This window comes from Crinia signifera, chromosome 3 (genome assembly GCF_055691185.1).
Source record: "Crinia signifera chromosome 3, ASM5569118v1, whole genome shotgun sequence".
NCBI lineage: Eukaryota > Metazoa > Chordata > Amphibia > Anura > Myobatrachidae > Crinia > Crinia signifera.
The window spans coordinates 281,909,458-281,936,427 of record NC_139219.1 but is presented as its reverse complement, the minus strand read 5'-3'; the positions used below and the strand labels follow the sequence as shown (position 1 = coordinate 281,936,427).

Below are 26,970 nucleotides of genomic sequence, written 5' to 3'. Positions count from 1 at the left end.
CGTACTTGTCTGGTGTGTGGCTCACTGCCCAATACTGCCGTATCTACCCTCTGGTCTGGGGCTCACTGCCTAAATACTGCCGTATATCATTATCTACCTGTCTGGTCTGGGGCTCTCTGCCTAATACTGCCGTACCTGTCTGGTGTGTGGCTCACTGCCCAATACTGCCGTATCTACCCTCTGGTCTGGGGCTCACTGCCTAAATACTGCCGTATATCATTATCTACCTGTCTGGTCTGGGGCTCTCTGCCTAATACTGCCGTACCTGTCTGGTGTGTGGCTCACTGCCCAATACTGCCGTATCTACCCTCTGGTCTGGGGCTCACTGCCTAAATACTGCCGTATATCATTATCTACCTGTCTGGTCTGGGGCTCTCTGCCTAATACTGCCGTACCTGTCTGGTGTGTGGCTCACTGCCCAATACTGCCGTATCTACCCTCTGGTCTGGGGCTCACTGCCTAAATACTGCCGTATATCATTATCTACCTGTCTGGTCTGGGGCTCTCTGCCTAATACTGCCGTACCTGTCTGGTGTGTGGCTCACTGCCCAATACTGCCGTAGCCACCCTCTGGTCTGGGGCTCACTGCCTAAATACTGCCGTATATCATTATCTACCTGTCTGGTCTGGGGCTCTCTGCCTAATACTGCCGTACCTGTCTGGTGTGTGGCTCACTGCCCAATACTGCTGTATCTGTATAACTGCCTGCTGGTGCATACTCACTGACATATATAATTGCACTCCAGTGGCGCTGTTCTGTGACATAACTCCACAATAATAATGGAGATCCAAAATATGGAGGTTAACAAACAAAGGAAAGATGAAGATGCACTTCCTCATAGTTCTGAAGCTGCAGCCACTAGTCATGACATAGACGATGAAATGCCAACAACGTCGTCTGCCACGGCCGATGCCCAGTGTGAAAGCAGAGGGCATGTACAATTGAAACCAAACTTCCGTAAAAGGAATAAAAATATGAAATGTAAATCGTTTTAAGAGAAACTTAAACTTGGCAATATGCCATTTACGACACGGAGTGGCAAGGAACGGCTAAGGCCATGGCCTAACTTCATGACTAGTGGTGCAGCTTCAGATGACGAGGAAAGTCCTCCTCCTCCTCTCTCCCCACCCAATAGGAAATCAAAGAGAGTTAGGCTGACACCGACTCAAAAAAGTCTGAAAAAACTCATCCTTCTAAAGACATAAAAACTCATCCTTCTAAAGACATATCCCAAATCCCCACGGAGAGTCCGAGGGTGGCGGTGGTTGTGATGCCGGACCTTCCCATCACTGTACGTGAAGAGGTGGCTTCTTCCACCATTTGCAGTACGCCCTCTGCATATGCTGGAAGGATCACCCACAGTCTAGTTCCAGATTTTATTAGTGAAGGTGATGTTGTACACCAGGAGGAGGATATTGATGTAGCTGGCACTGAGGAGGAAGTTGTCGAGGAGGATGGAGACTTGGTTTGCTTAAATGACGCACCAGGGGGGAATGAGGCACCTGTGGGGGAAAAAGTTGTTGTCCATGGGATGAAAAAGCCCATCGTCATGCCTGGACAAAGGACCAATAAATCCACCTCTGCGGTCTGGAATTTTTTTTATCCGCATCCGGACAACAAAAGTATTGCCATTTGTAGCTTATGTAAAACTCCAATAAGCAGGGGTAAGGATCTTGCCCACCTAGGGACAACCTCCCTTCAACGTCACCTAAAGACGCGTCATGGTTCAGTGTTTAGTCGAGAAAGTGCGGCTAGCAGTCCAGCGACACCTAAATCACTTGGTCCTCCTTTTGGAGCCAAATGCCTGAAAAGCACACCACCAACTCCCTCCTCGACAAATTCCTCCTCGATCCGGATAGGGGGGAGTCCTGCAGTCCATCTCACCTGCATGAATGACTCCATAGATTCCTCCGGAGGATCCTGCAGCACTACGCCTACTACTACTACTACTGCCGCTGCTGCTGCTGCTCCTGGAAGTCAGTCATCATCCCAGAGGGGAAGTCGTAAGACCGCTACGTCTTTCACTAAGCAATTGACCGTCCAACAGTCATTTTCCATGAGGATGAAATACGACAGCAGTCATCCTATGGCAAAGCGGATAACTGCGGCCTTGACAGCTATGTTGGTGTTAGACGTGCGTCCGGTGTCCGCCATCAATGGAGTGGGATTTAAACGGTTGATGCAGGTATTGTGTTCCCGGTACCAAATCCCGTCTAGATTCCACTTCACTAGGCAGGCGATACCTGCGATGTACAGGGAGGTCAGAAAAAGTGTCCTCAGTGCCCTGAAAAATGCGGCTGTACCCACTGTACACTTAACTACAGACATGTGGACAAGTGGATCAGGGCAAACTAAGGACTATATGACTGTGACAGCCCACTGGGTAGATGCATCGCCTTCCGCAGCAGCAGCAGCAGCATCTCCTGCATGCCAGCTCCTTCTTAGGCAGGCTACGCTGTGTATCACCGGTTTCAAGAAGAGGCACAACGCCGACAACCTCTTAGAGAAACTGAGGGAAATCATCTCCCTGTGGCTTACCCCCCTTAGACTCTCCTGGGGATTTGTGGTGTCGGACAACGCCAGTAACATTGTGCGGGCATTAAACATGGGCAATTTCCAGCACGTGCCATGTTTTGCCCACACAATAAATTTGGTGGTGCAGCATTTCATAAAAAATGACAGGAGTGTGCAGGAGATGCTTGCGGTGGCACGCAAAATTTGCGGACACTTTCGGCATTCTGCCACAGCCTGCCGAAGGCTGGAGCGGGAGCAAAAACTCCGCAACCTGCCCTGCCATCAGCTGAAACAAGAGGTGGTGACGCGCTGGAACTCCACCCTCTATATGCTGCAGAGGATGGAGGAGCAGCAAAAGGCCATTCAAGCCTACACAGCCACCTACGACATAGGCAGAGGAGCGGGGCTGCACCTGACTCAAGCGCAGTGGAGGCTGATTTCCGTGTTGTGCAAGGTTCTCCAGCCGTTTGAAGTAGCCACACGTGAAGTCAGTTCCGACACTGCCTGCATTAGTCAGGTGATTCCCCTGATCAGGCTGTTACAAAAGCAGCTGGAGAAAGTGAGGGAGGAGCTAAAGCGGAGCGATTCCACAAAGCATGTCGCTATTGTGGATGAAGCCCTCCATACGCTTTGCCAGGATACGAGGGTGGTCAGTCTGTTAAAGTCAGAGGAATACATTTTGGCCACAGTGCTCGATCCTCGGTTTAAAGCGTATGTTGTGTCTCTGTTTCCGGCGGACACAGGTCTACAAAGGTGCAAAGACCTGCTGGTCAGGAGATTGTCATCTGAAGGGGACCGTGACACGGCCCCAGCTCCTCCTTCATTTTCTCCCCACCTGTGCCTGTGAGGAAACAGCTGCGATTTCCCACACAACCCGCTGGCGGGGATGCAGGGCAGGCAGGAGGGAGTTTGGACATCTGGTCCGGACTCAAGGACCTGCCAACGATTGCTGACATGTCTACTGTCGGTGCATTGGATGCTGTCAACATTGAAAAAATGGTGGATGATTACTTTGGTGACAGCATCCAAGTAGACATGTCAGACAGTCCTTACCTGTACTGGCAGGAAAAAAAGGCAGTTTGGAAACCCCTGTACAAACTGGCTCTATTTTACCTGAGTTGTCCCCCCTCCAGTGTGTACTCCGAAAGAGTATTCAGTGCAGCGGGGAACCTGGTCAGTGAGCGGCGAAGAAGGTTGCTCCCGAAAAATGTTGAGAAAATGATGTTTATAAAAATGAATTATCACTTATTCAATGAAGACCAGGAATTGCCTCCAGAGATTATAACTGGACCTGTGATTGTGGAGTCCAGCGGGGACGAATTGATAATCTCTGAGAATGAGGAAGTACACACTGAAGGGGGCGAGGAATCAGAGGAGGAGGAGGAGGAGGAGGAGGAGGATGATGATGATGATGAGTGACGATGACATCTTGTTACTGTAGAGCCAGTTTATACAGGGAGATATTATGAATTGGTTTATTTTTTGTGGGGGCCCAAACAAACCAATCATTTCAGCCACAGTTTTGTAGGCCCTGTCGCTGAAATGTTTGGTTTGTTAAAGTGTGCATGTCCTATTTTCGCAACATAAGGGTGGAGGGGAGGGCCCAAGGACAATTACATCTTGCATCACCATTCATTATTCCTACTGCTGAGAGTCATTCATATGTGGGACTTGTCTTTTCAATGCATACAACTGTTTGCATTCCACCTCATTGCTGCACCTTCATGGGTGAGAATGTGATCTCCCTGACCTGGAGGAGTCAGGGCTGTTGCCGGAAGGCTCAATTACACTTCTTTTTGGGCGGCTACACTTTTTTTTACCTGTCTGGTCTGGTGTCCCCTGCTGAGAGTAATTTTTAATGAGGGTATTGTCTTTCAAATGCATACAACTGTTTGCATTCCACCTCATTGCTGCACCTTCATGGGTGAGAATGTGATCTCCCTGACCTGGAGGAGTCAGGGCTGTTGCCGGAAGGCTCAATTACACTTCTTTTTGGGTGGCTACACTTTTTTTTACCTGTCTGGTCTGGTGCCCACTGCTGAGAGTCATTTTTAATGCACATCAGGGTCAGGATCAGGCACATCATAATTAATAATCAATCAATCATAATCATAATCAATCAATCATAATCAATCAATCTATCATAATCAATCAATCATAAATAATCAGAATCAAGCCTGGGCGGCTGCAATTAAAGTTCTTTGTGGGCGGCTAAAGTTTTTTTTAGTTTTCCAGTTACTGCAGTTTTATACATAGCTTGGTTTTTGTAAGTTGAAGACTTGTCAGTGCAATTTTCTTTTACAATATCCTTTATCTTTGCATGGACTTTATGTATTTGGTTAGCATTCTGAGGTGTACACTGACTGCCTTCACCTTGAGCACGATCAGTTTCTGAAGCGGCAAAAATCCTTTTGTTTTGAAGATAGTCACTTTCTTTGCCGTTAGTTGTACAGGCTGACCTACTAACAGACACAGTTGCTTCAGAACAAGTTGTTGGAAATTTTTTAGGAGATAAAGCTGTACAAACCTTCTGGCCCCCCTTTTCAATTTTTAATTGATTTGCAAACATTTTGTAGTATTTGTCATATGTGCATAGCCTTTTAGAGAGAACTGCTTTTTCCTTATCAGATAACCTTTGTAATGATTTGACCTTCGCATCTCTCTCCTTTTTATTTAATGACAAGAACGATGAATACTTCTTTAATTTCTTCATCAACTGTTCTTTATTCATGAAATGGTCCGATAAAGCCTTTCCTCAAAACTTAAGTAAAGTTATGTTTCCTTGATAATACTTTCACAGCTCACAAAATTATCATCACTGGCTTCCTTTTCTTTGCCACTTGATACCTTGTTTTCACAATAAAGATTGGTTTCTTTTTGATGACCAGTTGGGTACAATTAGTTACACATCTTTTTGGGCGGCTAAACTTTTTTGGGGGAGGCTGCATTTAAACTTCTTTGGGGGAGGCTGCAATTAAACTTCTTTGGGGCACAGGGGCACAGGGGCACAGGGGGTATCCTGTAGTGGGCTGCCACACATTTTTTTAAATATGGATCTTTCAGCACAGAGACCAACTGCACATCAGGGTCAGGATCAGCCAGGTTGTTAAACGGGGTTTCGACAATCAATCAATCACATCATAAAATTAATTAATAATCAATCAATCAATCATAACCAGAATCAAGCCAGATAGGGGTCTTGTTAAATATTAAACTGACCAAAACAGATACACACACAACTAGTACTGCCTCATCTACCTGTCTGGTCTGGTGCCCACTGCTGAGAGTCATTCGTATGAGGGACTTGTCTTTTAAATGCATACAACTGTTTGCATTCCACTTGATTGCTGCACCAATCGCCCACTACTGGTTGCAGCTCTCACCCTGCATTAATTTGGGAGTCTGCCACTGCAGTCTTTTTTTTGGAGCCTTGAGACTTTTCGGGATGCTGTACTAGCTGACACCTTTAGGTGGACTCTGGTCTGTCTTGTATCCAGCACAGTGGTCTCGTGTGCAAGAGATTGTTCTCTGTCCTCTTTTGGATTTGTGTCACCATCACCATCTTCATGGGTGAGAATGTGATCTCCCTGACCTGGGGAGTCATGGCTGGGACAGGAAGGCTGCAATTACACTTCTTTTTGGGCGCCTGCAATTACACTTCTTTTTGGGCGGCTGCAATTACACTTCTTTTTGGGAGGCTACATTTTTTTTATCCTCCTTTTTTAATCCTCTTATCTGCACAGCCGGGTCCATCAGTTACTGCCACTGCTGCAACCAATGCTAGTGATGGTTACGCATGCCCTATGGCATCACCACGGGCAGCAAAGTTTTCCAGTGCTGCATGGAGCAACAGTTCGCTGGCTTTCCATTTGACATCATCGCTGTCAGCATCCTCCTTATCTGCACAGCCGGGTCCATCAGTTACTGCTAGAGATGTGCGGGCTCGGATTTCAGAGATCCGAGCCCCCACGGACGTCATCATTCCGAGCCCGATTCTGAGCAGCGCTCGGAGATTCCCACTTGACTCGGGTCCATCCGCGTGATTAGAACGTCATCTCCTGGCGCCGGATTTCGCGAGGCTTTATAAGCGGCTGACGCGCCCGCCATCTTCACTCCAGTCAAGTAGTGGGTTGGGAGAGGGTGTGTTGGTGCTGCTGCTGGGGCTTAAACTTGAGCTTGACCTTGAGCGCAATATTTTGCAATTATTTACCGTCATTTTCGTTCCTTCTAGGGGGCTGAAAACAGACTCTGTTGGAGGTGGTACGGCTGGTAGGGCCTCCTTTGTAACAAGAGTACGTGACATATTGGTCAGCATTTTAGTCCGTAGTAAAGGTACTGTTGGGGCAGGCGGTGTAGCACTGGGAGCAGTGTACGTATCATTCTGTACAACTTTAGTGAAAGGTAATGTTTGGCCAAGTGAAAATTGGTTGCCCAATGTTCCTGGTCTTTTCTGTAAAGTATTTGCAGCTGTGAATTTCATCTGTTTGGAAGGGATGGGAGCAAGTTCCATCTCATCATCATCATCATCATAGTCATCATCCTGAGATGAGACCTGTTTAACAGGCTGGTGGTTGACCACATTTATTCGCATTCCCTTGACAGAGTTATTCAGACCTGAAATGGTCTTGTGTTGTGGAATCTGGATGGTTTTTGTGAGGTTTATTGCCGATGAACCTTGTGCCATAGGTGATTTATCCTTTTGCGCTCCTGTGACAGTGCCCCTGTAACGGTGTGGTGTAAAATGGTACCTGAATCTGGAGCTGATTATGGCAGCAGCTTCTGGATTCCTCACGGCTTCTTCCGGAGAACCTGTGGCAGGGAATGGCACAACCCAAGGAGAACCCACAAAAGACAAGGCTACTACGGCTAGCAGCAACAAATATTTATTTAAAGGAGATATGTAAATGGGTTGCTGCAATACACTCACGTACTTATGCAAAACAGTCACTTTATATCATTCAGTAACTAAAGCTATAACTAATCAATGACCAGATTAACGAGAGAACGATTACGCAATAAATTACATCACAACAATAACAATATGACAGAATAATATTACGTCACAACATGTCCACCAAGTGGCGCTATGCACCCTATATACACTGCGCGGTAGTCCCTGGTGCAAAACAACACAGTTCCTGAATTTGAATAACGGTCCTGCGAAGGAAATCCTCACAATGTGATTAGGCCATAACTTAGTGTGCACACTACTTTTATGTATAACAAAAGTGATCAAAAATCCTCTCTAAGAGGGGCAGGCAGATTCCCATCCCTTAGGGCAATCTCCTGTATCAGAGGCAAACAGGCAGTCCTGTTAGTGGGGGTATCCAACACCCCAGTACCTGAGATACCCCCAGTACCTGAACAATCAGCTGCAGTTGCCAGCTCCTGCTGGTCACGACTCCTGGCTGGCCACTGCCTGTCTTGGGTGCTGTGTGGTCCTCTGGGTGACTCCCAGATGGGCGGCAATGTCCCTCTCTGCCTAGTTCCGTGCTGTAGGTCTCTGCAGTCACTCCTACTGGGCTCTATTTCCCTTCACATGCTGCTCACCCCTTCTTCTGGTCAGCAGTGCTGGCTGTCATTAACTGCTGGGTCCTTGCTCCCAGTGCCTGGTCTCAGATGTGTGCTTCTCTCTGCACAGCATCTCTGTCTGCATGCTTCCTGGCTCAGGATACAAGCTCTTCTCCCCTCTGCACACTTTCTCTCTCTCTCACACACTGCTGCTGGGATCACCTCTGACCTCCCAGCTTCCTGTCTCATGTGCAGGGGAGCTGGGACACTAGGACACTAGCTGAGTCTGTTAACCCCTCACAGACCTGCAGCTTCCACAAGCAAAGGAGGTTTTCCTCTGAGCAATTAAATTAAATTAAAAAAAATTTTGTGTAGAAAACATACAAAACCAAGATTTTATTAGAAAATGTATCTTTCTATAAAGCACTTGCTCAAAATATGTAAAGTGAACAATTTATGAATAAGAGAATAATCAAAATTAACCGTTGTAGAGATTTATTCTACTTACAAAAAATTTACACTTTACAACTTCAATGTACATTGATTTTTTTTGCCAAAAAAATGCAAATTTCTAGAAATACTAAACAAGCACTTTCATTCTTGCAGGTAGATCTTTATCTCAGAAATATACCTTGGCATAATAACCACGGTAACCCCGACACCCATGAACTAGACAACCTAGAAATAGCTCTGACAGATAACACAACATATGCATACAGTGTTTCTTTTTGCAAAGACTTACCTAAAGGGTAGATACATTTTAACGTGTACATTTTAGTATCATTCAAGAACACCCAGTTTCAGAATCAACAATGACATTTAAGTGGAGTTTGGGTGAAACAAAGGATTCAAATACGCAATTAAAATCTCTTTGGGGGCACAAGAGTACACCAGGGGTGGACTGCCACACTCCCTGGGCAGCCAATCAGGGGGGTGTCAGGCTCCCTGCACGTGGACTGAGCTGGGGCTGTTTAACCCCTCACATCCCTGCAGTTTTCCTCTGAGCAGCATTGGCTGCAATTAAACTTCTTTGGGGGCACTCCAGGGGCACAGGGGGTATCCTGTAGTGGGCTGCCACACAAGCCCATTCACATTTTTTGAAATATGGCTATCCACAGGTTGTTCAGTCTGCCATTTGAGATTGGGATCTTTCAGCACAGAGACAAACTGCACATCAGGGTCAGATTAGGAAAGTTGTTAAACGGGGTTTCGACCATGAATCAATCACATCATTAAATTACTTAATAATCAATCAATCATAATCACAATCAAGCCAGATAGGGGTCTTGTTAAATATTAAACTGACCAAAACAGATACACACACAACTAATACTGCCTCATCTACCTGTCTGGTCTAGTGCCCACTGCCTAGTACTACCGTATCTACCGTCTGGTGCCTAGTACTTCCTAGTACTGCCTTATCTACCGGTCTTGTGCTTAGTACTGCAGTATCTACCGTGTGGTGTCTAGTACTGCTTCATCTACCTGTCTGGTCTGGTGCCCACTGCTGAGAGTCATTCGTATGAGGGACTTGTCTTTTAAATGCATACAACTGATTGCATTCCACTAATGAGAGTAATTGATTGCTGCACCAATCGCCCACTGCTCCTCGGCTGCACTGTGTAAACAGTGCACAATCAAGCCAGATAGGGGTCTTGGTGCTTGTTTTGAGGTTGTAGCAGGGGAGTGCAGCTACGAGTCGTAACACCTTGAGAGAAGATCAGTACTTCTCTACCGGCAAAGGACATCCTCCTTGACAGAGCGCACAGCTTCACGAGGGACGCATGTGAAGCAGTGAGCAAAGGGAACACCCGCCTAGCGAGCCAGATCACCTGAATCCACCCTAGCGATCAATAGAGTTACAGAAGTCGCAGCCAGATAGAACTCTTCCAGCTGCCACCTAGTCATTGATTAGCCCCCTCCACTCCACCCATTAGGCAATGATTGACGAGACGAATGGTAATAATAAATAATAAATGAATCACCAAATTAAAAATCAGATGAAATTAATTATAAAAATAATCATAATCTCAATCAAGACAGATAGGGGTCTTATGAAATATTAAACTGACCAAAACAGATACACACTCAGCACCATCGAGCAGGTGATCACTGACATGCCAGGTGCAACGGTCTTTAGCACCCTGAATGCCAAGTGTGGGTTTTGGCAGATCCCTCTGGACAGAGCCTCTTCCATGCTTACTGCCTTCATGACCCCTATTGGGTGCTACGTCTTCCTATGCATGCCCTATGGCATCACCACGGGCAGCGAAGTTTTCCAGCGCTGCATGGAGCAACAGTTCGCTGGCTCTCCCTTTGACATCATCGCTGTCTGCATCCTCCTTATCTGCACAGCCGGGTCCATCAGTTACTGCCACTGCTGCAACCAATGCTAGTGATGGTTACGCATGCCCTATGGCATCACCACGGGCAGCGAAGTTTTCCAGCGCTGCATGGAGCAACAGTTCGCTGGCTCTCCCTTTGACATCATCACTGTCAGCTTCCTCCTTATCTGCACAGCCGGGTCCGTTAGTTACTGCCACTGCTGCAACCAATGCTAGTGATGGTTTACATTACATTACATCTTCCATCTGCCACCTTAAAATTGATTAGCCCACTCCCCTACACCCATTAGGCAATGATTTAAGAGACGACTGGTAATAATAAATGAATAATAATCACAAAATTAAACAATCAGATTACATTATCACACAATCAAGCCAGATAGGGGTCTTGTTGGATGTTAAAGTGATCGAAACAGTTACACACTTGCAGACAAACTCTGTGCTGCACAAAATGCCCACCGCTCCTTGGCTGCACATGGTAAACAGTGCATGATCAAGCCAGATAGGTATCTTTTATGGGCCTATTTTTTTAAACTGCCATCATGTCTGCCGCTGCAGTGCCACTCTTACATGAGCCACGTGTTTGTGCCGCACACTTGTGTGGCTTAGTATAGTTATCCAGCTACCTCAGTGCAAACTTTGGCAATAAAAACAATATTGTGAGGTGTGAGGTGTTCAGAATACACTGGAAATGAGTGTAAATGAATGTTATTGAGGTCAATATAGCGTAGGAGCAAAAAAAACCACAAAATTCTGCAATTTTTGCTGTTTTTAGGCTTTTTTAACAAAAAAATCAGAACCCAAAACCCAAATAAATCCAAACACAAAACACTTAGGAGGTGTTTTGCCAAAACCCATTAGAACCCAAAACCTCAAGGTAATCAGAACCCAAAACCCGAAAAGTGGCCGGTGCACATCTCTAATTATAAGTAAAAGGACATGCTACAGTCCAACTAATATAACTGGCATGCATAACTGTCTAATTAGGTTCATGAGGTTTTGAGTGATAATCTCACCATCCAATGCTCTACCAGGCTGGACCATGTGAGGTTTGTCTGCCTGAGTCCATGAGGTGGATGGAAAATAGCTGATTGCCGCTTCTTTGGCCCAGAATGTATTTCTAAGCTAGCTACATAGAGCTAAGGAGGACAAACTACTTCTGAGATAGATCTGACCACTAGAGGGAATTGACACTGCAAATCCTAGAAACAAATGAACACAACAGAAACCTATGCTGAAAAGCACAACGTTATTCATTCTTCTATATTTTGCTGACTTCCATAAACTTGTGATGCTTAGAACCTTCCATTTCCAGTAATGCCACTATTGATCCAGGTGACATACTAACCCCTATAATATCTGTTGTTAGTACTATACTTAACTTTTTTCTAATCCTTATAAAGAATATATATTTCCTGTTTATCAGTGCGACAGCACTAACAGAGCGATCTTTTCTGTCATATAAAATTACATATAAAGCTTTGTACATACCTCCCAACTTTCTTGTCCCCGGTTCCGGGACACTGCTGCTGCGCGCCGCAGGCGCGTTGGAAATTTAGGGGGCGTGGCCTATACTTGTGGCTCCCCCTGCAAGGCCACGCCCCCATTTTGCTGCTATGGGGGTATGACCCAGAGACTCTGTGAGCCTCTAGCCATGCCCCCAGCCCCCTGGCTGCGGAAATAGACGCTGTGTGTTTATTCCCTGCTGCTTAGCAGCCGACAGGGGGGACTCCAGACAGCCCCCCCTCACCGCGGGACACTGCCGCCCGCGGGTGGGACAGGGGGACAGGCCCTAATAATCGGAACTGTCCCACTAAAATAGGGACTGTTGGGAGGTATGCTTGTATAGTTTTATATATATAAACTTTAAAAGAACTTGTTGAATTTTTGAAACAGACACTTTATATGTCTTTTTTTCTTTCACTATGCCAATAAATAAAATGTTATATGTTAAAATCCATTCACATGACATAACTTATCCCTGTAATAATTTCATGTTCTTTATTGGGGAGATGTACCAACCATACCAATGCAGAAGCATACACACAGACCTGGAACAGGGACAGGGGAATGGGAGAGGTCAGTTGCCAGGGGCTGGCTGGCAACTTTTAGCCCGGAGGGCAACACAATCAAGTGGCCCACCACACACACACACACACACACACACACAAATATATACATTTATATACATATACAGTATATGTGTGTGCATGTATATGTGTGTATATCGTAACTGCTACTTGCCTACATGCTCGTTGTAAGGAGTTACATGCCTGTTGCCAGGAGTTTCTGTTTCAATGTATGTCAGGGGTTACATTCTTGCTGCCAGGGATTACATCACATTGTCTGGGGTTATATGCTCCTTGCCAGGGGTTTCAAGCTCGTTGCCACAGGGAGGGTGGGGGTTAAATGCTTATTTCCAGGGGTTTCCTGTTGGTTTCCCAGGGGGAGTTTCTTGCTTGTTACCTAGGGAGAGTTACATGCTTGTTGCCATGGGGGAATACATGGTCATTGCCAGGGCTAGTTACTTGATAGTTTCCCAGGGGTGCCTACAGCAGTGTTACATGCTCATTGCCGGGGGTGCACACTGAAGGCCAGCGCTCCCGGAATCCACACTTCCGGGTAGCATTAGGTGCTCTGCACTCCCCTGTAATAGACAGATGCTAGAGAGGCTCCTGCACCTCTAGAATCTATGTGTCTTGGGGGGATCTGTTAGGATCTCCTGTGCCACGCTGTCTGGCGAGACACCACGTGACACTGGCTGGAAGGAGATAGAGACAGGACCAGGGCAGCCTCGCCAACCTGACTCCGTTGTACCCAGATGGAGTTGACGTGTGTGTGCGGGGTGCTAGGCTTCACCAATAATAGCCGCGTTCGTGGGAGCCCGTTAGTCAGGCTCCCACCTCGATGCCACCTGGTCTTATGTTAGGACAACACACACGCCAAGGCCAGTGATGAACAAGGGGAAACCTATCTACAAACAAAGTGGCGAGAACCACCCTGCCCTGCGGAGAGGGGTGCCAGTGGATAGCACTCTAAACAGGAACCCGCTGTGCTAATGCTTAACAGGTGTAACCATACACAGTATGCTGACACACTAAGAACTGCTGACGGGTGTAACAATACACGATATGCTGACACACTAAGAACTGCTGACGGGTGTAACAATACACGATATGCTGACACACTAAGAACCGCTGACAGGTGTAACAATACACTATACGCTGACACAATAAGCAAATGATTAGTACGGAGACAAAGAGGGGGAATCTTCCCAACTTATCTGGAACCGAGGGATATCAATATCTGGAGAAGGAATCCCACAAAGACCAACAGGAGCTGCAGGGACCGGGAGACGGATAAAGGACGACACACGGACACCGGGAGGACAGGAGACTGGATGGAGGACACAGCTGGGAATCAATGACGGGATGCAGGATGACTGGACACAGGAACCAGGAGCAGTGGGTAAGCAGGAACCAGGAACACTTGAGACCCTGAGGTACAAGCTATAACCGGCATGGGACTGAACAACCAGAGGGTTTATATAGAGAGCACAATGTGGTGCTGATTACACATAGCCTGAAGGTGTGCACTGCAGGCTAGGAGCCTAATCAAGACACCTGAGTCCAGAACACACAGTACTGAAAGTAACCTGCAATGGCCCAGGCTGACCACTGGATGTCACTAGCGAGTACACACACACACAGGCTGAGAAAAACCCAGGGAGAACACACAGAAAATGTGAATGGTACATAACACCGATCCGCTGGAAGCGGATCGTAACAGTATCCCCCCCTAAAAAAGGTGGACTCCGGACACCCCAGCTTGATCAAGGGGAACCAAGAACAAAAACAGACTCAATGTCTCCGACAAGACTTCTTCTTCTTCTTCTTCTTCTTCTTCCCAGGTTGCCTGGGAGTAAACACAGTAATACCAAAAATATTGTCTGAACTAACGGTACCCTCAACTAAAGGCATTTCATCGATTTCAGAGTTATAATCAGAGTTAGAGTCCGCATCTAAGGGAAGGATTATGGTTTCAATCTTGGTAACATTTGGCACTGGAGAAGAAGTGGTATCGCATGACTGAACATAGGCAGGACTCTTGACAGATTGAGTCGACACTGGACAAGACACTGGACAACCATCGATCTCTGAATCGGAATTCAAGACAGAATCAAGCCTGGATTCCACTGCTGTAAAAGCTAAGATTCCAGGGGCATTCCTGTTAAAACGAGCACACCCAGCGACCATAGCTATGGGCTGGGGCTTTTGTACTGACTTTCCTATGCATGATGGAGTCTCTGCAGAGAAGATGGTCAGTCCAGAGGCAGGTGAACCACTTTTATTGGGACCAAATTTTTTCAATACAGCGTCGCTGAATGCTGGGAGATTCTTAAGAATGGGATCCTCAGATTCAATAAATTTGGACGCCCATTTGAAAGGTTCACCTCTGAAGCAATAAATTAAATGGAGCACCACATTATCTGAAGTGATACCTAAAAATGGTCTGGACTCCAAAATAGTGACAAAATGGTTAGTGAGCGCAACAAATTGGGTTAGGTCCCCGTCAAAAACTATAGATGTAGAGATATCGTTCAAAGCATCAACAGTAACTTCATTATCAGCTAACTGACTGGTCTGTATAGCTGGAATTATGGCCCTTGAGGCTGAGACTTTAGGGACCCCCTTAGAGGTTATGACCTCTTCCAAGTCTGATGGTCTTTCTGGTTGGGCAGCACTATGATGAGTCTCTGGCTGATCACCACTGTGATGCACTTCTAAGTGGGCAGCACTATAGTGAAACTCTGGCTGGGCAACAACAAAAAGACCAACAGATGGTCTCTCCATGTTACCGCCATGGCTGGAACTCTGTTCAGAGACAGGACAATCAGAATCCCTCTTAGGGACTAGATGGACAGCGTCCCCATCTGGGGCGACACCGGCTTGAACCCCCTCTGGGGCGACACCGGCTTGAACCCCCTCTGAGGCGACACAGGCTTGAACCCCCTCTGGGGCGACACAGGCTTGAACCCCCTCTGGGGCGACACAGGCTTGAACCCCCTCTGGGGCGACACAGGCTTGAACCCCCTCTGGGGCGACACAGGCTTGAACCCCCTCTGGGGCGACACAGGCTTGAACCCCCTCTGGGGCGACACAGGCTTGAACCCCCTCTGGGGCGACACAGGCTTGAACCCCCTCTGGGGCGACACAGGCTTGAACCCCCTCTGGGGCGACACAGGCTTGAACCCCCTCTGGGGCGACACAGGCTTGAACCCCTTCTGGGGAGACACAGGCTTGAACCCCTTCTGGGGTGACACCAACTTGAACCCCTTCTGGGGTGACACCAACTTGAACCCCTTCTGGGGTGACACCAACTTGAACCCCTTCTGGGGTGACACCAACTTGAACCCCTTCTGGGGTGACACCAACTTGAACCCCTTCTGGGGTGACACCAACTTGAACCCCTTCTGGGGCTGCGGCCTCCGGGCCCCCACTCGGGGCTGCGGCCTCCGGGCCCCCACTCGGGGCTGCGGCCTCCGGGCCCCCACTCGGGGCTGCGGCCTCCGGGCCCCCGGCATCTGACCGGCTCGGCGGGCCCCCGGCCTCTGACCGGCTCGGCGGGCCACCGGCCTCTGACCGGCTCGGCGGGCCACCGGCATCAGACCGGCTCGGCGGGCCACCGGCATCAGACCGGCTCGGCGGGCCACCGGCATCAGACCGGCTCGGCGGGCCACCGGCATCAGACCGGCTCGGCGGGCCCCCGGCATCAGACCGGCTCGGCGGGCCCCCGGCATCAGACCGGCTCAGCGGGCCCCCGGTATCTGAGTCAACCACCTGGGTTTTCCCTTCAAGGGTTTGCAACTCTGACTCCCTGGTCAATAAAACATCAGCACTGGAACCAGTAGAAAAAGGCAGAGTGCTTTTACTGGGAGACTCGGCAGAGAGCTCCTCTGCCACAGTGGAGACAGGCTTAGATCTGACAACCTGCTCAGACCTGGCCAGAGGAGATACCCTGACGGCACCACCGGAATTACGCAAGCCACACGTCTGCAAGAAGTGGCCAGAATCTCCACAGTATAAGCATAGGTTAAGGTTTCTACGCCGCTGACGCTCCTCTAACGGAAGCTTCGGTCGTAGATAACTTCTATGCTTTACCTGACCCTCTGGGTCTGAGGACTTGCTGCCTAATACTTCCCTAGGCAGGGCCTCATTAGGGGCTGAACGAACCCCAGTGACCTCTGGGAGGATCAGAAAAATATCAGTGATGAGTCTTTGCAGCTGCAGAAGAGACTGCTGCAAAATCTCCCACTGCCCAGGTTTTACGGCATTGAATGCCAAATTTAGAGCCGCTAATGACTCTTGCATGGCCTGCATGATATGGCCATGCAAGTTTATACACCAGCAAGAAAAAAACTGACACAAGAAAAAGCTGACACGGGCAAAAAGCTGACACGGGCAAAAAGCTGACACGGCTTGAAATCTCTGGACTGAGAGGGCAGAACTCCGCTCCAGAGTGCTGTATGGCCGGTTATAATGTTAGGATCTCCTGTGCCACGCTGTCTGGCGAGACACCACGTGACACTGGCTGGAAGGAGATAGAGACAGGACCAGGGCAGCCTCGCCAACCTGACTCCGTTGTACCCAGATGGAGTTGACGTGTGTGTGCGGGGTGCTAGGCTTCACCAATAATAGCCGCGTTCGTGGGAGCCCGTTAGTCAGGCTCCCACCTCGATGCCACCTGGTCTTATGTTAGGACAACACACACGCCAAGGCCAGTGATGAACAAGGGGAAACCTATCTACAAACAAAGTGGCGAGAACCACCCTGCCCTGCGGAGAGGGGTGCCAGTGGATAGCACTCTAAACAGGAACCCGCTGTGCTAATGCTTAACAGGTGTAACCATACACAGTATGCTGACACACTAAGAACTGCTGACGGGTGTAACAATACACGATATGCTGACACACTAAGAACTGCTGACGGGTGTAACAATACACGATATGCTGACACACTAAGAACCGCTGACAGGTGTAACAATACACTATACGCTGACACAATAAGCAAATGATTAGTACGGAGACAAAGAGGGGGAATCTTCCCAACTTATCTGGAACCGAGGGATATCAATATCTGGAGAAGGAATCCCACAAAGACCAACAGGAGCTGCAGGGACCGGGAGACGGATAAAGGACGACACACGGACACCGGGAGGACAGGAGACTGGATGGAGGACACAGCTGGGAATCAATGACGGGATGCAGGATGACTGGACACAGGAACCAGGAGCAGTGGGTAAGCAGGAACCAGGAACACTTGAGACCCTGAGGTACAAGCTATAACCGGCATGGGACTGAACAACCAGAGGGTTTATATAGAGAGCACAATGTGGTGCTGATTACACATAGCCTGAAGGTGTGCACTGCAGGCTAGGAGCCTAATCAAGACACCTGAGTCCAGAACACACAGTACTGAAAGTAACCTGCAATGGCCCAGGCTGACCACTGGATGTCACTAGCGAGTACACACACACACAGGCTGAGAAAAACCCAGGGAGAACACACAGAAAATGTGAATGGTACATAACACCGATCCGCTGGAAGCGGATCGTAACAGGATCACAGCGTATGCGGACCTTTAAACACATAATGCCCCCAGTAACATTGTTGCCTACGCAAATTATGCCCCCAGTAGCAGTGCCACTTTGCACACATGATGCCACCAATAACAGTGCAACTTAACCTCATAATGCCCAAATTGCAGCACCGCATAACAAACCCCCAGGAGCAGCATCACTAACACGCATAATGTCCCCAGTAGCGGCACTGCTTACACCAGTGGCGGATTAAGCATGGGACGACAGGGGCGGTCGCCCCGGGGCCCCCACACATTTGGGGGCCCCCATACCAGCACTGCTGCCAGTGTAGGGCTCCTGTCGCCCCGTGCTTGGGTAGCGCAGGGCAGGCAGGCAGGGGGTCCTTGCAGCTGTCTGGGCAGTCAGTGCCGGACGGGGTCCCTGCCGCGAATGAGAAGTCAGCAGCGGGGGTCCATGCGGCAGATGGAAACTAGTAGCCAATACCGCTACTAGTTCCCATCTGCTGCAGGTACCCGGAAGCTGACTTCTCATACACTGCAGGGACCTCGGCCCGGCGCTGACTGCTTGGACCGCTGCAGAGACCCTCTACCCGCCTGACCAGGTACCAGCCTCGCCGGGGGATGGGGGGGGACGGGGGGCACTGTGTCGTCTGTGTGGTGGTTGTGGTTGTCTGTGGGGGCCCCCACAATTTTGTTTTCCAGGGCCGCCACAGACCTTAATCCGGCACTGGCTTACACCCATAATGCCTCCAGTAGCAAAGCTGTTTATAATATATGCATAGTGCATAATTAACCCAGGAGCAGCCCTGCCTACACATATAATGCTCCCTGTAACATGGCTGCATCTAGACATATTGGCCATACACACTTATTCAATCACTGACTACTGTGGCAACACTTACAGTACTTGGTCTAATGGCTGACCCCGTGATGTCCTGCAGCTGCTCCCATGTAACTCTGCCCCATTTGACTCGAGTTGTTAGCCCCGCCCCTTGTCGTCGTTAGCTGCGTCCCTTTTCGGCACCCACTATTTATTGTTGTTAAGGGGTGGAGGGTGGGAGCACTTAGTTACCTATCAGCAAGCTCACTGCTGCTGCTCCTAGACATTGTCATGTCCCCTTACACAGGGCTGACTGACAGTTCTTTTATCTCTGCCTGGGACTCGGGAGAAGCAGCAGCATCTTCATATGCAGAGCACTCCTTCCCCTTCTCCTCTATAACAACCGCAGGGGACCAAGAAAAACTGGGTAGCTACATGCCGGGTAGCATCCTCTGTCTCCCGGCCATCAGATCCAAGCAGGCCAGGCCCAGAATGCTTAAATGCATACCGGCCTGGGGGGCATGTGGCACCCTGCCCCCCGGCCCAGCCCGCCACTGTCAGTCGCACAGGATTTGTACAGTAAATATGCTTAGTGGACCCTCAGTACAAATAATATGGATATTTCCAAATGTAATTTCTGGAGGGTGTGCTACCACTGGACATGGGAGAAGGATTTATCAAGAGAAAGAGAAGAATGTCTCTGTGTGGTGCACCTCAAAGTACAGAGTTTTTAACATAAAAATTTAACCTTTATTAGATACTTTAAAAAGGAGGCGAAATATCGACATACAGTGTAATAAAAAGGATAAAGAATTTATCCTCGCTCAGTGTGACCTAAAACCCATATGATCCCCTATATTTATTTTGTATCATGTAACATTGCCAATGTCAGATTCTTACCCCTACAGTTCTTGTCATGTTACAGGATGGCTTGAAAGAATGACAGGTAGGAGCTGATTGGCTGGTTGTTTATCACTTTCCACATGATATCTTTTTGAAGCTTGATACATCTGGGCCCCGGAGAGGACAGCCTCAAAGTGAGCAACCCTGCAGTATGTGAATAAGCAAGTTTTTGGGACATAACAATACCAGAAAAGTCTGATTTAGGGTTGTTGTGGTATATGTAAACCCTCCTGTACACATTGCGCGTTGTCTCCCCTCCCCAGCTCATTTGTTCTCAGCAGTAATCCCCCTCCCAGTTTAAACCATATCAGTTTATCTAATTTATCCTTGTTGATCTTCTTTGCTGATGATAAAATGTGCTATTGAGGGAATGTTTATGGTTCTTGCACATTGGCTATTGCTGTACAAAGCCTATAAATCCTCCTATAAATTCATGGCATGCATTAAAGTACCATGCCTAGGTGCAAGAATGTAGGCTACCCAACACAAACGTTGTTTAGTGACCAAAAGCATAACAAAAACGTTGTGGGCCCCATAGCAACATTTTGAAAGGCCCCGGTCCAAATGATTCTAGAGACACTTTTTCACAACAGTTGGTTATTGTATGCCCAATAATAGTATCCCATTCCTACCTACTGTGGTATAGTGCCCATTCCTCGGGCATTCTCCCTCACTCCCAACTGACTTATTTGCTAATTTGGCATTTAACAAGTAATTATTTGGTTTTCCCCCAGGCCTCTATGAACCTCAGAAAGGGCCTGCCTGCACCTCTGGTAGCTACACCGGTGCTTGTGATGTCATGCACTGATGCTGTTGGACTAGAACAGGAAATGTATTATGTAATGAGAATGTTGTCCTCCTGAGCTGACCAAGCTGTCAGATTTTCCACTCTGAAGGCGAGCGAGGGGCAGAAACGCACCTTGTAATTTAACAACATAAAGAAAAGTTACTTCTTATTCTTGGGGTGGCTGCTTTACATTTCATTGAACCTTTAATTAACCCCCCCCCCTCCCTTTTCATTGGATCATAATGGAAACTTTGAGTCAGACTTACATTGTCTGGGCTGCTGGTACAGCCGTGTCGTAGGGCCTTATTCTAGTTCACTCTTTCTGCCAAAATCCTTCTTAGATGGACAAAACCATGTGCACTGCAGGTGGGGCAGATGTTACTTGTGCAGAGAGAATTAGATTTGGGTGGGGTTTTACTTCCAAGTGAGATCTATATTGCAGTGTAAAAATAAAGCAGCCAGTATTTACCCTGCACAGAAACAAAATAACTCACCCAAATCTAATTCTCTCTGCACATTTTACATCTGCCCCCTGCAGTGCACATGGGGCCTTATTCTGGCCAGTGCGGTCGGATGCGTATATGCGGGCAGGACCGAGCGTCCTGAGCCCCGCCTTCCGTACGGACCGCTCACTGCGTCCGAATGCAATAAGCCGCTGACCGCACGGAGCACGAGTGGATTTCTCGTGTGTACACCTCCTCCATCTCGCAGACCATCGAATGCAGGACCGAGTGGTCAGGCAGCATCGAGTGCTCCAGACCACTCGGGCATTTCTCCGTGCTGAAGCAGGGATATGGGCGGGCAGCTGACATCCGGCAATGTCATATGTCCGCCCCCCACACGTGCGTCACGGCCGCATTACCATACATACGCCCAGCGTTTTCATGGGAACGCCCATGAAAATCTGGGCGTACACATATGGTAATGAGCCAAAACAGCCCTTCACGCCCCTCTCCTCCCCCTTTTCGGAGTGTAGAAAATTCATGCGGTATTTGGACTTGCCTGCCGTTCGCACATGCTCAGATATGACTCTGTACATGCGCAAACACCAAACATCGGCGTACCGACCGCAAGCGGACAGAACCGCACCAACCAGAATAAGGCCCATGGTTGTGTCCATCTAAGAAGGATTTTGTCAGAAAGAGTAAACTAGAATAAGGCCCACAGTGGGGGCTTGCTGCTAAAGAGAATATCTAGCACTAGGACTACACTGTCTGTGCCTATTATGCTGTAACTGGTAAACCCACAGCATGGAATCCCCCTGTCACACTCTGAGCCGGATCAGCTGGAACCCACACATTGCCAGCCCCAAGCTGAATCCATTTACTGGGCTGTGGGTGCCAGGGAAATGGTACATCTAGAATGTCATCGCCTTTGAGTTTGAACTGGATTCCCAGTGGCTTCTGGATCTGGATTTACTTGCTGTAAAGTGGGATCATGATCATTATGGGCAGCTTTGTGCTCAATCATACTCGAGATGCCAACTCCATTATATTACTATTGTGTATAGTAAATAAGAAAATAAAATGAATATAGAAAGGGTTGTGCTAATAAATACATGAACAAGCATTGCTTAACATACTTTGATTCACCATTATACTTGGTGGCAAAGTTACCACTCCAAAGTCACAATTTTATAGCAGCATGTGTGTAGATCTCCCCACTGCTGTATATGTGCAAAAGCTGTCGGGATCTTACCCTATTACTTTCTAAAAAGAAATAATAAAAGATTACGTTTTATTACAAAAATTCACTGGTGTGCGTCCAGCAGCGCATTTCTTTCTCTTTTGTGTTAAATTAATACCTCAGCTGCCAGAACTGCACCCCCGCCATGATATGAAAATAAAGGCGGTTGGAAATTGCCCCTAATTTAGTGGCATCATGTAAATGTGTGCAGATTTCTTTCCTTCTTTGTGATGGAATCATTCCCGCGCCTGCTTCCTGCAGGTATTACACAATGCCACTGTTTGATTTTGATTAAAGGAATTATAGATTTGAATATTCTAACCATTCTATTTTGTCTTCTATTCCCTCATGTAGGCACAGTATCTCTGGTATCTCTGGCTGTATTGTCGTATGAGCGTTACTGTACCATGCTGGGGAGCACAGAAGCTGATGTGACAAACTTCAAGAAGGCTTGGCTTTGGATCCTGGTCTCTTGGGCATACTCGCTGTGCTGGACACTTCCGCCACTTTTTGGGTGGAGCAGCTATGGACCGGAAGGCCCGGGTACCACGTGTTCCGTGAACTGGCACTCTCGTGATGCCGCAAACACTTCTTACATTGTGTGCCTTTTCGTTTTCTGCTTCGCCCTGCCTTTCCTTGTGATTGTGTACTGCTATGGAAGACTTCTTATTGCCATTAAGCAGGTATGAGAAAGTTGTGCCAGTAATATGGTTATTAATACGCTTTTCATATTCTCTTTTTCATTGTATTTAGTTGTTCCACTTAATCTACTTCAGCATTGTCTTGGTATACAATAATGAATTGTTGGTACTTGTTTCCTAGCACGGCGCCCACTACTCCATTTACGTAGTGGGCTATTCAGGGTAAGGAAATCACATCACATTGCATGCCATTATTGGCATGCGATGCGATTTTTTATCGCATCCTATCTTATTACTTATTTATTTATTTACAGTTTCTTATATATAGCGCAGCAGATTCCGTTGCGTTTTACAGTATTCACTGACTTAGCCCATTAAAAAGATAGGATGCAATAAAAAATCGCATCGCATGCCATTAGTGGCAATGAGATGAGATGCGATTTTTTTGTGCATCCTATCTTCTTAATGGGCTAAGTCAGTGAATACATTAATAAGATAGGATGCGATAAGAAATCGCATTGCATGGCATGACATTACTGGCATGCCATGCGATGGGATGCGTTTTTGTATTGCAACCTATCTTTGTAATGGTTGCATGGAATTAGGTTTAACGCACCCCCCCCCCCCCCCCACTATCTATGTCACCCCGAAGCGTGGCGAGCGCGCCCTGCGAGGGGCGGCGGAACGTGTCCTCCAACTTTTTCATTACCCCACTATCCACGTCGGCGTGGAGTTGATTTTATATAGTGTGGCGAGCGCAGCGAGCCACCGAGCCCAAAGCATGGCGAGTGGACGTGGAATCCATGTAAATTAATCCGTGTCCCCTCATGGGGCTCGCTGCGCTCGCCACGCTTCGGGCTTGGTGAATCGCTGCGCTCGCCACACTATATAAAACTCTACGCCGACGTGGATAGTGGGGTAATGAAAAAGTCGGAGGACGCGTTCCGCTGCGCTCGCCATGCTTCAGGGTGGCGTGGATAGTGGGGGGATGCGTTAAACCTATTTTTGGGACATACAATCATATTATTGTATACCTCATGTCATGGCATCGCACACCCTATAAAATCGAATGCAATCGCATGCGATTTTGCGGGACATGCGTTGCCATGCGATATACTGGGGTACAATGGCAAAAGAAAAAAAGACACAAAAAAAATCGCATCGCATGCGATCTGGATTTCCTTACGGTGCCGTACGTGGAAAATCTGGGCGCCGTGCTAGGAAACAAGTACCCAGGGCGGTGCCACCACTAGGCAGCCTTAGACATTTGCCTAGGGCGCCGGCCACTGCAGGGCGGCAGTTAGGAGCAGGTCCCCTGGGATAGAGGGTAGCGGGAACTCCCCCCCCCCCCCCCCCCCCCTGGAGCGATTCTCCTCCTCCTGTTGAATGCTGCATTGCCGGGCACCCCCTTTCCCCCTTGTGAAGCGTCCAGAGCAGGTGGGTGCCCCAGCATCGGGCGGGGGACCGGATTAGGGCCTGCAACGAGCAAGTCTGAATCACCTGCATAGACCCACTACATATCAGTTAAATGTACTGTCATTAATACATTGGGCCCGATGCATCAAGCTTCAAAAAGCAATAAGGTGGAGAGAGATAATCCACAAGCCAATCAGCTCCTTACTACCATGTTACAGGCTGGGTTTGAAAAATGACAGTTAGGGGCTTACTGGCTTGTGGTTTATCACTTTTGACATTATCACTTTTTGAAGCTCGGTGCATCTGGCCCAGTGTGTTTTGATGAAGTAAATAGAGTTAATGAACCACTAACTGTACGTGTTACCAAAACTAGCTGTACCAAACAGGACAGGGAGATGTTGGCTGTTGCTTGGATGGAAAATATTTAATAGGAAACCCTATTAATGGTATATATTCAAACTTTTTTAAAGTACAGTAGTCCCCAGAGAAGCCATGTGACAAGACACATCAAGGATACAATTCCATGATGGTAAATCCTCCATATGAAGCAATTACTTCAGAAATATGTTGTCCAGGTTCCATCTCATTAAGGCCTGTGAGGGTTTATCCCTAATACTGTATGCATCACTCTATTATACCAGATCAGGGGAGAACAAGTTATTCATTGTTTATATAATCTTAATTCTTGGCCAATGATGTCCCTTAAGATGTTATTCACTAACAGACACTTAATGGTTTTGTTCCCTTATTGGCTCAAATAATAATTAATTTGGTGAGGTCTGTTGATCTCCTCCACCAACTCTAAGCTTACCCTCCAGGTAGATGATCGTTTTTCAGTTTTATTTTTCTTTGATAATGCTTGGAATTATAGGCCTTATTCAGAGTATCATGGTAATCAGTAGTTACTGCGCTACTGCTACATCTGCTGATGCATTGTATGCCGGCTGTATGTAGTCTGCAGCTGCATCATTATACGCATCCATCGCATCACTTGTGAGAACAATGATTATCAGAGTTAACATTAGGTTACCCAGATGGCTGTCAGATGCATAGCTGAGGTCAATAAATCTGCACCAAAATACCCAGACACTAGCCCTGGCACTCCCAGAAAACAGGGGGGTTACGTAAACGCTGACTGGCATCACCCTCCCACCCCCCAAATGGCCAGATCCTGTCAATCAGGCTGTAGCTTAGAGAGTACTGTGTGCAATGACATAGGCAGAGCAGGAACTACTTATGCGCGGTCCTCCCGCCATTGTAATAATTTGCGTACAACTCTGAATCAGGACCTAGGTTAATATTTTGACAATTACTCATTCCGTTGATGGATCCCTAACAAATCCCTCAACCAGCATTGCAGAGTGAAGCCCACAGACTTCTACAGGGTAATGCCTACCAGTGGCGTAGCTACGTTTTGGGCACCCCCCCCCCGTTGCCGCGCCGCCCCGCCAAGCACCCCTACCCCGCCGCCCCGCCGCCCATGCAAACCCCCCCTCAATCCCCCACAGCCTTACCTATCGCGCTGGTCCCGGCGGCTCCGTTCTTCTGCTGAGGACCACCAGAAAATGGCCGCCCCCATACAGCAGACAGTTTCAGAGAACTGTGTGCTATATGGGGGCGGCCATTTTGTGGTGGTCCTCAGCAGAAGAACGGAGCCGCCGGGACCAGCGCGATAAGTAAGTCTGCGGGGGATTGAGGGGGGGGGTTTAACTATAGCACCGCAGCCCCCAGCGCCCCCACATGCACAGCGCCCCCCGCGGTGGCGGGGGCTGCTGTGCTATAGTTACGCCGCTGATGCCAACTACACACCACCCCTGTCCCCCTGTGCGAGCACCATGCTGACAGTGTAGGTCTGTGAAGGCGCTTGCACAGAAGCCCTGCACATGCGCATATGACAATATGCGCATGCACAGAACATCACCATCGGTCCCTGGTGCGAACAGTTTACTCCGAAAATGCGTGCTTCAAAAATGTGCATTTACACCAAAAGTGTATTTTGCATTTTGTGGAACTTAAATATATACCTCAATATAGTGTATTAAATGCATCTGCAAGATGATTTGTCTAAAGGTTATCACCAACTTGACAAATACTATTATTGGTGTTTTAATATACAGTATATTTAATCAAATAATAATACATAAATATATTCTGAACTCCCTTCAAGGCAGGATTTAGCTCCAAAAATGTAACGCTCCCATTCCCTACTAGTACCCCTTTCACATCTGACAAATAACCTACAGTAGGTCCGAAACGGGTTGTTGCCGGGTCGACCTGGGTCAACGTGCAGTTTGAAAATGCCTTTTCAAATTACCTGTGTCCAGCAACTTGCCATTCCGACACAGGAAAAAATAATGGTTAATCCTGGTTCGGACCTGGGTTGCTGGGCAGTGTGAAAGGGTAACGCGGGTCGAGCGACCCAGATCCCGTTCACACTAGGGAGGCAGTGTCAGTTCCAAGTGCTGCCTCCCCCACCCGCCCCCCAGTGACGTCCCGCTCCGCCCACTTTCTGACATCAGCAACTCGGTTTATTAATGGGTCACTGCAGGGGACTATGATCGCAAATGCCAATTCTCTCCCAGGATGGACCCCTGTCAAAATCTCGGGTACAAGCTAGCATTTGCTATGTGAAGGCGGCATAAGAAAATATAGCACAATGCCAAAAGCACATGATTCTGCCCCCCTAACCCCCCCCCCCCCCCCCCCGCCGCAATAAAAATTTAAAAATCTCTGAATGTGGCAATTCCA

The 26,970-nt window shown here is 48.0% G+C and overlaps 1 protein-coding gene across 3 annotated transcripts in view; it reads left to right on the top strand.

Annotated features, from left to right (window-relative positions):
- LOC146064597 (opsin-3-like) overlaps nt 1–26,970 on the top strand; it is a 180,130-nt gene that overhangs the window by 24,260 nt on the left and 128,900 nt on the right. For all 3 annotated transcript variants that reach the window (XM_083178287.1, XM_083178286.1, XM_083178288.1), the window contains exon 2: nt 22,520–22,848. In XM_083178287.1, the coding sequence (XP_083034413.1) occupies nt 22,520–22,848 (329 nt within the window). The remainder of the gene's footprint in view (nt 1–22,519; nt 22,849–26,970) is intronic.